The following is a 13,320-nucleotide window of genomic DNA, read 5'->3' on the forward strand; positions in this document are numbered from 1 at the left end:
TTCCCAGTGCTGTTTGATGGTTGTGAAAGTAAAAATTAAAGAACCTAAATTTAAAATGGTATTTAATCCATTTTAATTAAAAAATAAACCTCTGCTCTGGAAAGATAAGGGACAGAGAAAGGAAAAGTTGACAAAATCAAGTAACCATGAAACTGAGAGATGCTTCCAAAGTGAGAAATTGCTTTCTCAGGAAGCAAACAACACATTTTGAAAGTGTAGCTGTTTGAGGCATGGAAAACAAAAATGAAAAGGGAATAAAGTTTGGGTGACTAGAATGCCTCTAGCTGAGGGCCTAGCTAGACTGACATCCAGATAAGACCTCCTGCAAAGTGAAGCTGGAAATAAATTCTTACTGACTCAGAGAAAGAATGCCATCACTTGTGGAATCATTTTTTTTTATTTCTGAATTATACAGAGAGGCTATATATATATATATATATATGAATATATATATAGTGTTGTTACATATTTTTATATTATCAATTCACACTATTTAGATAGAATTTATTTACTAAAACAAAGATCTAATAGATACTTTATTCTGAGCAATCCAATACATGGTAGAAAAAAACCTTTAAACATATAAAAGATTCATTTGTGCACATCTAAATATTTCTAAGGGAGCAAACTACAGAGGCATTATGATTAATTAGATGAGAGTTGCAAAATCAGTACCATAACTGAATACTTAAAACGAGACCTTAATAACACAAAGGCCTGGAGTAGTGACTTCCTCACATATGTCGGTATTATGTCTTAGAAGATAACCCCATAAAACATTGTATGGCTTCAACAGGAACTTCCGGGTTTTCTTCCACCCTTAGCTATTGCCCTCAGACAGACTTTCTTACTCCTTGACAATATCTTCTGTGCAGATTTTTGTTCTTTCTCTTAATCAAGGAGCTAAGTGAATAGCAGTTGACACTTTGGGAAAACAATACTTTGGCCCCAATGACCCCTTGGTTCCCTTAACAACAAATCTACAGGAAAAGTGCAAACAGTTCCCAGAAGTCAGAACCAAAGCAAGAATGCTCAGAATGCAAAAGCTAGATAGCTAATGGTGTGAATGTTTACATCTGTCTACTTATTTGCTGAGGGGTTATTTTTTTCAGAATTCTTCTAGGCTTCTATTCACTTGATTTGAATTTACATGGTAGCTTTTATCTAGCACGTGCAATTAAATTTTCTTTTTAAGATAATAAAATAGCAGATGCCTAACTATCAGAATGGTTATGTAGCCCATTGAACAGTCCAAACAAAATCATTGATCAGGAAAGATGCTCATAATTTCCACATAGGAAGATAAAACTCCAAACAGAATACCACTTGAGTAGCCTTCCATGAACAGGCTGGACAAGTTCAAAGACAATGTAAATGCTAAGGCTGTTGTGTCTGGTTGACTGTCACAAGAACCTTTTATGGACAGCTGTATGTCCTCCAGTTCATACCTCTAAGCTGAACACTGAATTCTTCATTACTTCCTGTGGCTAAGGGGACCACATAATTCATCTTCCAAAATGGGACTTTACTGAGTGAGAGAGCATTATTAATAATGATGCCAGGGCAACAGTGAGCAAACTGGGTGAACAAATTGGAAAACTGGGTCATTGCGCTTATGTCCATGCTAAGTTCTGGGAATGGCACAATTTGGGCTGCCAAAGGCGGAGGTGGGCTGTGGAAGAAGACGTGCTCCAGGGTTTTTCTATCAGACAAGCCAGATGTTATGAGGGTGGAGACCCAGAAGAATGATCTAGTAGGATACCAAGTGGAAAGGGATTGAGAAGGGGACATAGTAACTATGGCTTATGGAGGAGAGAGAGCTGACCTGTGTGTATGAAGGCATGTCTGGCAGGTGGGTGAGGGACGGACATGAAGCAGATGAAGGCAGTGAAATTCAGAAACCTGTGCAAAGATGTCTACTTCAAAGCTTATGATACCCAGGGCTCGACATGTCCCTGAAAGCTCTCCCAGAGATAGTTATCACCCTCAGAGTATGGTGGAACCCTGGTCTCCACTACAGTTTAATTTTGAAGAGACTGTTAATAATATGTGATAGCGGAGTCTGTGAGTTTCCAGGGTTAAGGACAGGACCTCAGCAACACCTCTGAACAGCCAGAAGCCTTCTAAGCAGGCTTAACTTTGGGTTGTGTAAACACGACCTGAGCCATGTGTTCATGGCTAGGAACTCCTTGCCTTTGTCAGCAGATGTGAGTCTTGCTGATTTGTGGATGCCAGAAGTTTACTTTTTTAAGAGTAAATTAGTTTGCAGCCTAATTTGTGCGTACTGTTAGAGAAACCAGCATCTGAGTACAAATGGGAGACAGAGGAAGGTTGCATGGGCTGGCACAGGGCTCAGCAAACGCTGTCTATAAAGAGAGTCAATGTTTCAGGCCCCATGGGCCACATGGTCTGTGGCAGTTACTCCATTCTGCTGCTGTAAGATGAAAGTAGCTGCAGAGAGTCTGTCAACAAATTTGTGTGGCCATGTTTCAATCAGACGTTATTTATGGGGACTGAAATTTGATAGTTCTCTTATGTCATGAAATATTAAAAAATTTTTTTCAACCCAAAGCATGAAAACCGTTCTTGAAGGCCATGTGAAAACAGGTTGAGGTGCTAGATTTACCAACCCCTCCCTCCTCTAGAGGCCCATGAGTTCTAAACCATGCTGGTATTTTAAAAAACATATGAAGACTATAAAGAACTATTTTGCAAAGGATAGTACATACTCATATTTAATTTTAAGCCTGTGAGTGTGTTAAAGCAGATTATGTTTTATAATGCATATGAGAGAGATTCAGATAACTCAGTGTTACCAAAGAATGAATTTCTGAGGGGCTGCCTTCCACAGTGTCCTTAGCACTTAAAGTGTGACATCTTGAACTAAGTTCATGGCTTGAATCAAAGACAGCTACCAGAAATGTGAACATTGATCCTTAAGTTTCTCAGTTTGGAGGTCCTCAACGTTCACTGAAGAAATGACTTTTTTAAAAAACCAAATTCACAAAAAACACAATGCCCATTTTGATAACTAAAACGAAATTGGTGTGAATTAGGAAACCTGGCTTCCTTTGGAGATGTTAGAATAAACGTGGACAAGAACCAAGTGGATGCTTAACTGACGTGGTGTCACACCTGTGTCTATGTATGGCTATCTTAAGCAAGCTTAGGGCTTGAAAGGTAGAGTTTATGTGGGGCCAACTTTCCTAGGGACTGAAATACCACTGTACCAAGGGTTAATGAAATATTGAAATGGAAGGTCCTACTTTCTTGCTAAGGTTCAACTAAAATCTCTGAGGCACATAATTGGCAAAATAGGAAAATACACACAATTCCATAAAACATGTTAAGAGTAAACAGATTCTCTTGCTGTTTTTCCCCTTAGAAATTTAGAATGGCAGCAGGTAGTGCAGAGAGGAAACAGACTACCATCACTGCTCTCTCTTCCAGGTAGGTATGTTTCAACAGAACCACGAAGCAGACAAGCAGCCCCTTCGTCCAGATGTGGCCAACTAGGGCTTTTCTTTCAGCTTCAGATGAATACTTTGAAAAGAAAGGAAGAAAAAAAAATGAGCAACATGAAAAACTGAATAAGAAACAGTAATGATTCAGGGAGCCTGTGCTTGTTGCTTTTTTTTCCTGAGGACTTATTGAAAATAATTCATGCACGTTTCTTATACTAGACCAATCTGGTAAAAACACAGTTTTCCCCGAGTTGCCAAGGCTTTCTCTAAAAGATGGAGTCTATTTATTTTTGCCAAACTGTTTCTAGAAGCATTTTACACCTTTCAAAATGATCTAGAGGGCAAAAGACTCTTGTGCCACCTCATTTTTAAATAGGTTAAGGAATATTATTGCATTTTGGAAATCCACCTTTCCTTTTTTGTAAATGACTGTTTCTTGAGAGGCAAATAAATGATCTGCCTGATATAAGGAATATATGACAAGTGCTAAATTATGACAGTGGTAAACAATAAAACAGTGGCAAAAAGCCCTCCAGTATTTTCTTAAAAAAAAATTTTTTTTTCCAGGACTTTCCTGGTGGTCCAGTGGTTAAGACTCTACGCTTCCAATGCAGGCGGCCAGGCTTCAATCTCTGGTCAGGGAACTAGACTCCACGCTGCAGCTAGGACCTGGCACAGTCAAGTAAATACATGATAAAATCAAAGACAAAAGACTGCATACATTGAAAGACATATAATACATTTTTTCCTCATTATAAAAGAAGCACATGTTTATTTTTCTATTTCTGAAAATTACAGAAAAAATGAAGAAAAATAAAATTTTAAAGTTACTTGTTGGGCCATCATCCAAATAAAACCACTGTTGACATTTTTTCACACATAACATCTTCGATGCTTCCTCCCAGATAATGTGTCTTGGAGTTTTAAAAATTGTATGTTAAATTCATCAAAAGTACATTTCTAACGTGAAAAGTTATAACCTTGCTACTACATGTATGACCCTGGAAACATGAGGCTAAACGAAAGAAGCCAGCCCTAAAGCTCATGTTACTACATTCATAGGAAAGGCCCAGAAGAGGCACATATGGTCAGGAAGTAGGCTGCTGGTTATCAGGGACTTGGGGTGGGGGGAAATGGGAGTGACAGAGTAATTTACAAGTGAGGACAATGTTCTAAAATTGATTGTGGTGTTGCTTGCACAACTCAGTGACACTGTTGAGCCACTGAACTGTGTAGTTTAAATGAGTAAATTTTGTCCCAATAAAGCTGTTTTTAAAAAGCACAACTCAAAATCACATTGAGGTACTCCCTCACATGGCTATGATCTAAAAAAACAGGAAAAAAGTGCTGACGAAGATGCTGGGAAAAGGAAACCCTTGTGTACTGTTGTTAGGAATGTAAATTAGTGCAGCTATTAAGGGAAATAATATAGAAGTTCCTCAAAAAATTAAAAATAGAACTCCCATATAACCCAGAATTCCACTTCTCTAGATATATATTTAAAATAAATGAAAATGGGGACTCGAACAGATATTTTTACACCCATGTTCATAATAGCAATGTTCACAAAAGCTAGAAAGAGGAAGCCACCTAAGTGTCCACTGATGGATGAATGGATAGCAAAATTTGGTGTATACCTATAATGATAGGTTGCCATTTCCTCCTCCCGGATAATGAATATTATTCAGCCTTTAAAAGGAAGGAAACTAGAACATAGATGAACCTTGAGGACATTATGGCAAGTGAAATAAGCCAGTTGTAGAAAGACAAATATCATGCGATTCCACTAGAGCAAATTTATAGAGACAGACAGTAGAAGGGGTGGTATGTAGTGGGGTGGGAGTTGTGATGTAATGGGAAAAGAGTTTTAGTTTTGCAAGACCGAAAAGTTATGGAGACTGATTGCCCAACATGAATGTACTTAATATTACTGAATTGTATACTTGAAAATGGTTAAGATAGTATATTTTGTGTTAGCTGTATTTTATCATTTTAGGGAAAAAAAAAAAACAACCCTAATAAGCCAAGTGCAAGCATTACCCTGGGCCACCCATCCCTCCCCACAGGCAGAGGCCACCTTGCTCCCGAATCATCTGTGATTTCCATGGCCGCACATGCTGGGTTCTGCGTGCTTCTGAAGAGTGTGTGTGACATGTCCCTGGGTGTGAGGGACCAGCTTTCACCTCCAGGGTACATGTTGGGGACTTGTTGGCTGTGACTCCACTGTTTTCACTCTCACCCTCCAACATTTTCTAAAGCCAAAGGATTTGCCTGAAAGGGGCACAGCTACCTTAATGAGATGGATTCTTATAACCTAAGAAAAACTTGTTTTTAAAGAATGTCTCCTGAGTTTGGTGACCAAAACGTAATAAACGTTTTCTCTGAGAGTCTATTTCTATTTTGTATATAAGTTCATTTGTATCATTTTTTTTTAGACTCCATATATAAGTGGTATCATATGGTATTCATCTGATTTAGTATGATAATCTCTAGGTCAAGTGAAAAGAATCTGAATATGTACACACACACACACACACACACACTGAATCACTACTATACACCTTACACTGACACAACATTGTAAATCAACTATACTTCAATTAAAAAAAATATGAAAAAAAGGAAAGAGAATGTCTATTGAGTTTCCAAATATCTAGGGAATAAGCCGAAAATGTCTTTGGGCCACTTGTGTCTTTCTTCTACCTCTTGTGAACATATCACAGTTTTCTGACACCTACCAGAGAAACTGACTACAGCCAGTGAACACGCAGAGGAGGAAACGAAAGAAAAATGTTCTGTTTGAATTGGGCAATTTGGGAAGTATGTGCGAATTTCGCTAAGATCTGCCCTTCCTCTCTCTGGAGGGAGGGAGGCCTTACATTTATGTGTTGCAAAGGTTACTGTGCTTTACTTGTGGAATCTGCAGCAAATGAGCCCTGTTCATTCTCATAGTTGTGCAAATAAAGCTAACCCATCCAGGGTACAGCAGTAAGGTATACTCCTTTGAGATACCCTCAGCAATTCTACCATTTCTTAGCCCTGGGGCCTTGGCCAGGCTACCTGTCTTTTCTAAGTCTCCATTTCTATATCTGTAAAATAGAACAGCTTGCTAAGGATTAAAGTGTTTTCAATTGTACATAATGAACATATAGTACATGTCTATTATTGGTAGCAGTAATATTAGTTCAGTAGTAAGTGGAGAAGGCAATGGCACCCCACTCCAGTACTCTTGCCTGGAAAATCCCATGGACGGAGGAGCCTGGTAGGCTGTAGTCCATAGGGTTGCTAAGAGTCGGACAGGACTGAGCGACTTCACTTTCACTTTTTACTTTCATGCATTGGAGAAGGAAATGGCAACCCACTCCAGTGCTCTTGCCTAGAGAATCCCAGGGACAGGGGAGCCTGGTGGGCTGCCGTCTATGGGGTCGCACAGAGACGGACACGACTGAAGTGACTTAGCAGCAGCAGCAGCAGTAGAGTAAGTAATAGTAGCAATTCAGTGTCTCTGAAATGAGAAAACCATATCTCACTGCTTAATTACTCTACTTGCAATAATCTTCTGTCCTTTGGGAGTTTTCAAACCCAGCCATACTGACTATTAGGAGAGGCCAGGTTGTCATGGATATTAATCTCTTTTTTATGCCCTCTAGGATCTGACTTGTTCCCTTATCAACAGGGTTTTTACCATGAAGGTGTCTGTCTGCTTTTTATCTACTCTGACCTGTCAATCTTTTTCTAATATGCTTTTCCAAAAAACAGGTCCTTTTGTTTTTGCTTCAAAAATGTGCTTCCCAGCTGCAGTTATTCCTGAAAGAATATATTGTTTGACTGATGATTGGAATTTTATTGCTATTTACATGGTGGTGGCTCAGTGTCTTTCATAGACCAAGAGAATATTTATTAAATCAAAATTTGGAGTACACTGTCTGAAAAGTAGAATCTGGGTCAAGATACTTGAAATCATCTTGAAAAGTTTAAAGTATACATGGTCACTTTGTTTCACCATCAAGGCACCTGATAAAAATCTGAAAATAACAGACCACTTTGAAACACTTCATTTTTCATACTGACTTTTTTGTAAACCTTTTAGGGTTTAATTTATCCCTTCAGTTTTTGGTACACAAATGCTGAGAGACTGAAATTTAATAATTGAGTTTATGGAAAGAGCAAGAAGATAGTCAAAAGTGGATGCTTTTTAAGTAAATCCAGGAAACCACCTGAAGATTACAAGGCAGCAGTGGTCTTGTGGAGCTAATGAAACTATGGACAACACTATTAATTTAAGTCTCCCCGCATAGACCCACTTCTGGACCATGTACACTTTTTATGTAAGAATATAAAAAGTCATGTTGCCCATTTTAGGAGATGAATGAAAAAAATAAAATCCAAACCTGAGTGTGAAGGAGACAAACATCTGGATTACTTTTCAAAATAGTATGCTTTGGGGAAAAAACTTAACTTTTAATCAGAATTCAAACATGAAAGGAGCATTCCTCACTGGGCAGATGGGCTTCACTTTCTATAACCTAATTTTCCAGTGAGACATAGTAACTTTTTTGATAATTTTCTATAGGCTATTTTTGGCTCCTAATGTGTGTTAAATGAGGTTTTTTTGTTCTTTGTTTTTTACAGAGTATCAGACAACATTGTTTAATGATAAACCTGTTTTCTGTAGGAAGAGCGGGAGATGGACTTAACCTTCCCTTCTCTCTCTGAGGAGACAAGAGGCCACGACAGCATCAGCACACTGGACGTCTTATTCTTGGCCTAATTGAGCTCCTTGGAAGAGTCTTTGCCCATTTTTCAGCTTATCCATTTAATACTAGCTATAGAAGGTGTAAAATGCTTCCACTCAGAAACTAGAAGGTAAATGAAGCCTCTTAGCCTGAAGCTAAATAAAGCCAGAACTCCAGAGCAGGAAGTCAGCAAAAAAAAATCTTGGCCACTCTGGCCCCTCATCCCAGATCTCATCCTCCACACTGTGATCATGTGCCTGGTAAGAAAGAGCTTAGGAAAGAGAGGGCTGATGAAAGGGGAGGCAGGGAGACTAATATTTTCTAAGAAATGGCAAGTAACATTAACAAGTTGCATCTCCCCCACCCCCATCCCCATGCCCAGCCCCGGAATGAAGCCCAACCAGAATGGTGTTTTGCCCTCTTCCCAACCCAGACAGCCTTATATACAGATGGGGAGCAAAACAGACAAGGCAGGCAGAGGAGTGGGTAAGCCCGCAGATGTAGCAGCTGTAGGTTAGTGAGGGACCTTCTGCCCATGCAGCTCGTTAACTGTAGGTGCAGGACGCTGCTCTAGGGGGCGCTGCCTTGCTGAGGGATGATTTGCCAAAAAAAATTTTTTTTTTTCGATGGACTATGGTATTTTTGTTTTGTAGAATTTTCGCGTGGCAGTTTGCTTGAAGCAATTGCTGTCTTCATCTCAAAAAGGTGGGACCAGTAAAACCTTCAGAAAAGTAGCTGTGCGATTTCAAAGGTCTTCTTTAAGGCTTTTGTTCTTTGCCAGTAAAGACCTTCCCTTGAGTTTTTTGTGCATAAACTTCCTTATAAGGTCACCGTGGCAACTCCCGAGCCAGTGCACCGGGATTTTCCAGTTTCCCTTCAGACCTCCTCCAGGGAAAAGGAGGTCACAAGAGAACAAAAGGTGACAATAGCAGATATATTTAAATGCGGATCTTTGCCCCTCCTTCTGGATTCCTGTGGAGGAGGACAATGTTGAATTCTCCACAACTCACACCCAATTAAGAGCCCCTGATTGGAGGGCCAAGTTCTCTCTGAGAACATGATGGTGATCACAGCTTATTCCCTGAAACTGACGGGACAGCAGTGAACCCTTTTGTTTTAGGCTTAAATTTTGTCCTCCCTGGTTAGATCAGAGGTTGAACACCCATTGCAGCATCAAGGCCACCTATCTCTGACTTTAAAACCACAACCACTGGGTCTGGAACTGCACCTCAAAGGCTCCAGTCCCAGCTCCAGGCCATTCTTCAAGCTGAACAGCTTATCTCTCTATGCTGCTCTTTCCTTATCTGTACAATGGACTTCCTTGGCTTGTTTTGAGGATAAAAATGAGATAGGGTGGGTGCAGCTTTTTACTTAGAACTTGGCACATGGTAAATACATGCTCAATTTTTATTTCTCATAGGATGAGACTAGATGGACAAGATCATTTCTAAAGTTCCGTCCAGGCTGAGCTGCCTCTTGAATTTTCTAAATAAGGATGTTTTCTCTCCCACCCACCAAAATAATAATTTCAAATGGAAGTCCCTACTTTCACTAATTAAAATACGGATGATGTAATTCAGAAAACAGTTGGATTCTTCTTGCCCAAATGCTTTTACATCTGGCTCTAATATTCATTTTCTCCTCATTTTGGGGCTGGAAAAATAGAACACCAAGTAAAGACTTGGGTTTTCCTTAAGACATCTAATGGTGATCATGAATGAGATGGTGTTAAGCTGACACATTTCTTTTTAAGTTTATAATTTCAGGCATAGAGAACGTGAAAGCTGAACATCTAAACGGTGTTTACCCAATCCTCAATGTATTTTTGTCTTTCAGAGCCCAGCCATACAATACAATGAATAACCACATAATTGTTATTGATGGTGAATTCTTACTCCTTCTCCATAGAAGACATTTCTGGATCATTGTAAAGGCAGCTAGTTCTGAGTGCAAGGGGGAAAAAAAGGAAGCAGTAAACGTTCTCTCTACTGTTACCACTTTATAAACAGGACAGATTTGAACTTTTTAAACCGGTTAGACAACAGAGGATAAAATGGTTGGATGGCATCACCAACTCGATGGACTTGAGTTTGAGCAAGGTCCGGGAGTTGGTGATGGATAGGGAAGCCTGGCGTGCTGTAGTCCATGGGGTTGCAAAGAGTCAGACACGACTGAGTGACGGAACTGAACTGAAACTGATTAGTGTGGTCCCATTGCTACTACTGAACACGTCTAATCTACACCTGAACAGACGATGAGACTAATTACCGTCAGTTTTGCAATACAGTAATTGCTCCTGATTCAGAAACATAAAAGGAAGATTGAACACTCCCAAGACCTCCATGTCTCTTCTATCCTTGTTATTTTCTTCCTGACTTTTAAATCTATCGTGTTTGGTGAACAGAGTACTACAAATTTTTATTTGTAATATAATATTTTATGCACAAAGGACAATCCCTCTAATTTTATTCATATATGAACCCAGTTAACTTGCAGTTTCCACAACAATGAAGATTTTCCAAGACACTAAAAGGGAAAATGCCAGTGTCAGCCTTCCTTGGTATTGTCACAAAAATGTAACACAGCTCAGCCGTGTTCTGGTCAAACAAGCCAGTCCTGACATTAACCGAAACTGATCATGTCCAGAAAGAAACATGTAACCATAAAATAAGGAGAGTTTTATTACTGTGTATGAACATGTTTATGCTTGTTTGTGTAATATTAAGCTGCTTTTGATATTCTGTGAGATTCCTCTGTTAGCAAATTTCAAAGTTGCTTTATATTAATTTCCAATTATACTTAACACTTCAACTTTTTACTTTTCCCCCTCTGGTAAATATTTTATTTTCTGCAAACAAACACTATACTAAGAGATTCTGCACTTCCCTGGTGGCTCAGACGGTAAAGAATTCGCCTGTAATGCGGGAGACCTGGGTTTGATCCCTGGTTTGAGAGGATCCCCTGGAGGAAGGCATGGCAACCCACTCCAGTATTCTTGCCTGGAGAATCTCCGTGGACAGAGGAGCCTAGCGGGCTACAGTCCATGGGGTCACAAAGAGTTGGACAGGACTGAACGACTAAGCACAGCACAGCACAGCACAGCACAGCGCTCCTTTTTATATGTGAGAGCTCCTTCTGTAATGTGATAATTTCACATGCAAAGGTTTCTGTCTACACATAGAGGTGTGGTTATTAACGTTAGGTATTTTGCAAATGGCAAAAGGCTAGTTCCTTGAGAAAGTCAGAAGGCTTTTCCCCCTCAATCCCTACCCTTCTCTCTGGTGGTGGTATTTTTATAGAAGATAGTTGGCAACTCTAGTGAACGGGAACAGTCAGGCAAGCATTGACAGTGTGCTAGAAAAACCTAGTAAAGCTGAAATGGAATCAAGAAAGGGCAGGCAGTCTTCTAAACCTAGCGTTTCTGCTTTTTAACTTTGCATAACCCTAACCCACTCCAGTACTCTTGCCTGGAAAATCCCATGGACGGAGGAGCCTGGTAGGCTGCAGTCCATGGGGTCACTAAGAGTCGGACAGGACTGAGCGCCTTCCCTTTCACTTTTCACTTTCATGCATTGGAGAAGGCAATGGCAACCCACTCCAGTGTTCTTGCCTGGAGAATCCCAGGGACGGGGCAGCCTGGTGGGCTGCCGTCTCTGGGGTCGCACAGAGTCGGGCACGACTGAAGCGACTTAGCAGCAGCAGCAATCCTTCCAAAGCAAAGAGCAATTTACAGTTCATATACCACTGTCACTCCAAAGGCAACAGATAGATTCCTCACCTTTTGCAAAATAAGAATGACTCTCTGTGTACAATTTATCCTTTTTAAAATATTTTCTTTCCTGTTCAGAATTTAAGGTTTAAGGAAAAAATAAGACTGGCTGAGGGAATCTCCTTCTGAAAGTCAGTTAGAGGTGAAGGCAGTATCCCTAATGGGGAAAGGATGAATGTTTAAAAACACTAATAGGGCTAAAGCCAAACACTGAACAGATAGGCTTTGTTCCCTGACAGGGTATATGTTTGCTTTTGTTAGAAACAGCCTGAAGCTTTCTAGTTAAGGTCACGTGGAAAGTCAGGGGGCATCTGTTCATAAGAGGAACCTGTAACCATAGATCTGCAGTGATTATGTTTTCTGAACTGCAAGTCATCATCTACAGTCTGTCCAAGGATTGGGGGACCACTTCAGAGGCTCAAAGGTAGTTAAGAAGATATGGTTAGTGTGCGGAAATGGTAGGATTCTGTGGGATTTCGATCATCTGTGGGGTCAACAGTAAAATTCTTTCTCCTTCCACATTTTCAGTTCCTCATAGCTATAATGTCACCATCAGAAGAAGTAAAATTAATGGGGAATTTGGACAGATGGCTTACCCATTGAATTCAAAGCAAGAGCATAGACTTCTGAGGACAAATCTGATTAGTTTTATTCAGCCAGACTCTCCAAGCAAGGTCCTGAGACTGGCAGTATTGGCATTACTGGGAACTTGTTAGCAATACAGATTTTCAGGCCTGCTGATCAGAAACTTTGGGAGTGAGGCCCAGGACACTGCAGGTGATTCTGATGTGCTGTTAAGTTTGAGAAGCACTGCGCCTCAGCAGTGATCTTAGTCTCATGCACATTCACCCATTGATGAAGCAGAAATTTATTGAGCATCTACTATGTACTAGGCATGAGCTTGCTGCTTCCTTTAGGAAGGCGATCCAGACATCTCAGGACCAGCCAAGATCATTTAGATCTTTGGGGAGAGGGTCTGTGGAGGTAGATAAGTGAACAAATGAAGAATTTGAGAGAAAAAAGAAAGCTACACAACTAAGCCAAAAGTGATCAATGTTCTCTTATGGTAGCTAAGCAGGAAGAGTAGAAATATAGAGGGAAGGTATCTATTGAAGGAGGCAAGATTTTAGGGTAATAATGAGAGCACATGACTATGACTCCATAATGGGTTTGGCTGGAAAATTATTGATGTTCCCTCCCTATATTTTTGTCTTGAAAACAGCTTCTTAATTTAATAAATCTGTTATCCTAAAAAAAAAAAAAAAAAAAGAATTTGAAAGGGAAACTAATTGCTTGCTCTCTCTTTGGGGAATCTCATGACAGTGCGATTTGAGCGCAGATAAATGCTAAC

General features: G+C 40.0%; 2 protein-coding genes across 17 annotated transcripts in view; one reads left to right on the forward strand and one right to left on the reverse strand.

Moving 5' to 3' along the window:
• GCNT1 (glucosaminyl (N-acetyl) transferase 1) overlaps nt 1-13,320 on the forward strand; it is a 193,721-nt gene that overhangs the window by 157,561 nt on the left and 22,840 nt on the right. The window contains exons 4-5 of one of the 14 annotated variants that reach the window (XR_008713622.1): nt 8,140-8,330; nt 10,037-10,223. The exons of 9 other annotated variants lie outside the window; for them this stretch is intronic. Coding sequence is in view for 3 of the 5 variants with exons in the window: in XM_055578360.1 (XP_055434335.1) it covers nt 3,386-3,450; nt 4,032-4,158 (192 nt within the window). In the remaining 2 variants the exon portion in view is untranslated. Of the gene's footprint in view, nt 1-3,385; nt 3,451-4,031; nt 4,503-8,139; nt 8,802-9,620; nt 9,785-10,036; nt 10,224-13,320 lie in introns of those variants that run through there. 4 more of the 14 variants (XR_008713621.1, XM_055578360.1, XM_055578362.1 and 1 more) reach the window with 4 other exon arrangements.
• The window catches only part of PRUNE2 (prune homolog 2 with BCH domain), a 295,032-nt gene continuing 282,143 nt past the window's right edge, over nt 432-13,320 (reverse strand). For 2 of the 3 annotated variants that reach the window (XM_055578337.1, XM_055578336.1), the window contains one exon: nt 432-3,543. In XM_055578337.1, the coding sequence (XP_055434312.1) occupies nt 3,513-3,543 (31 nt within the window). In that variant the 3' untranslated portion in view covers nt 432-3,512. Of the gene's footprint in view, nt 3,544-10,095; nt 10,144-13,320 lie in introns of all 3 variants that reach the window. The other variant, XM_055578335.1, reaches the window with a different exon arrangement.

This window comes from Bubalus kerabau, chromosome 4 (genome assembly GCF_029407905.1).
Source record: "Bubalus kerabau isolate K-KA32 ecotype Philippines breed swamp buffalo chromosome 4, PCC_UOA_SB_1v2, whole genome shotgun sequence".
NCBI lineage: Eukaryota > Metazoa > Chordata > Mammalia > Artiodactyla > Bovidae > Bubalus > Bubalus kerabau.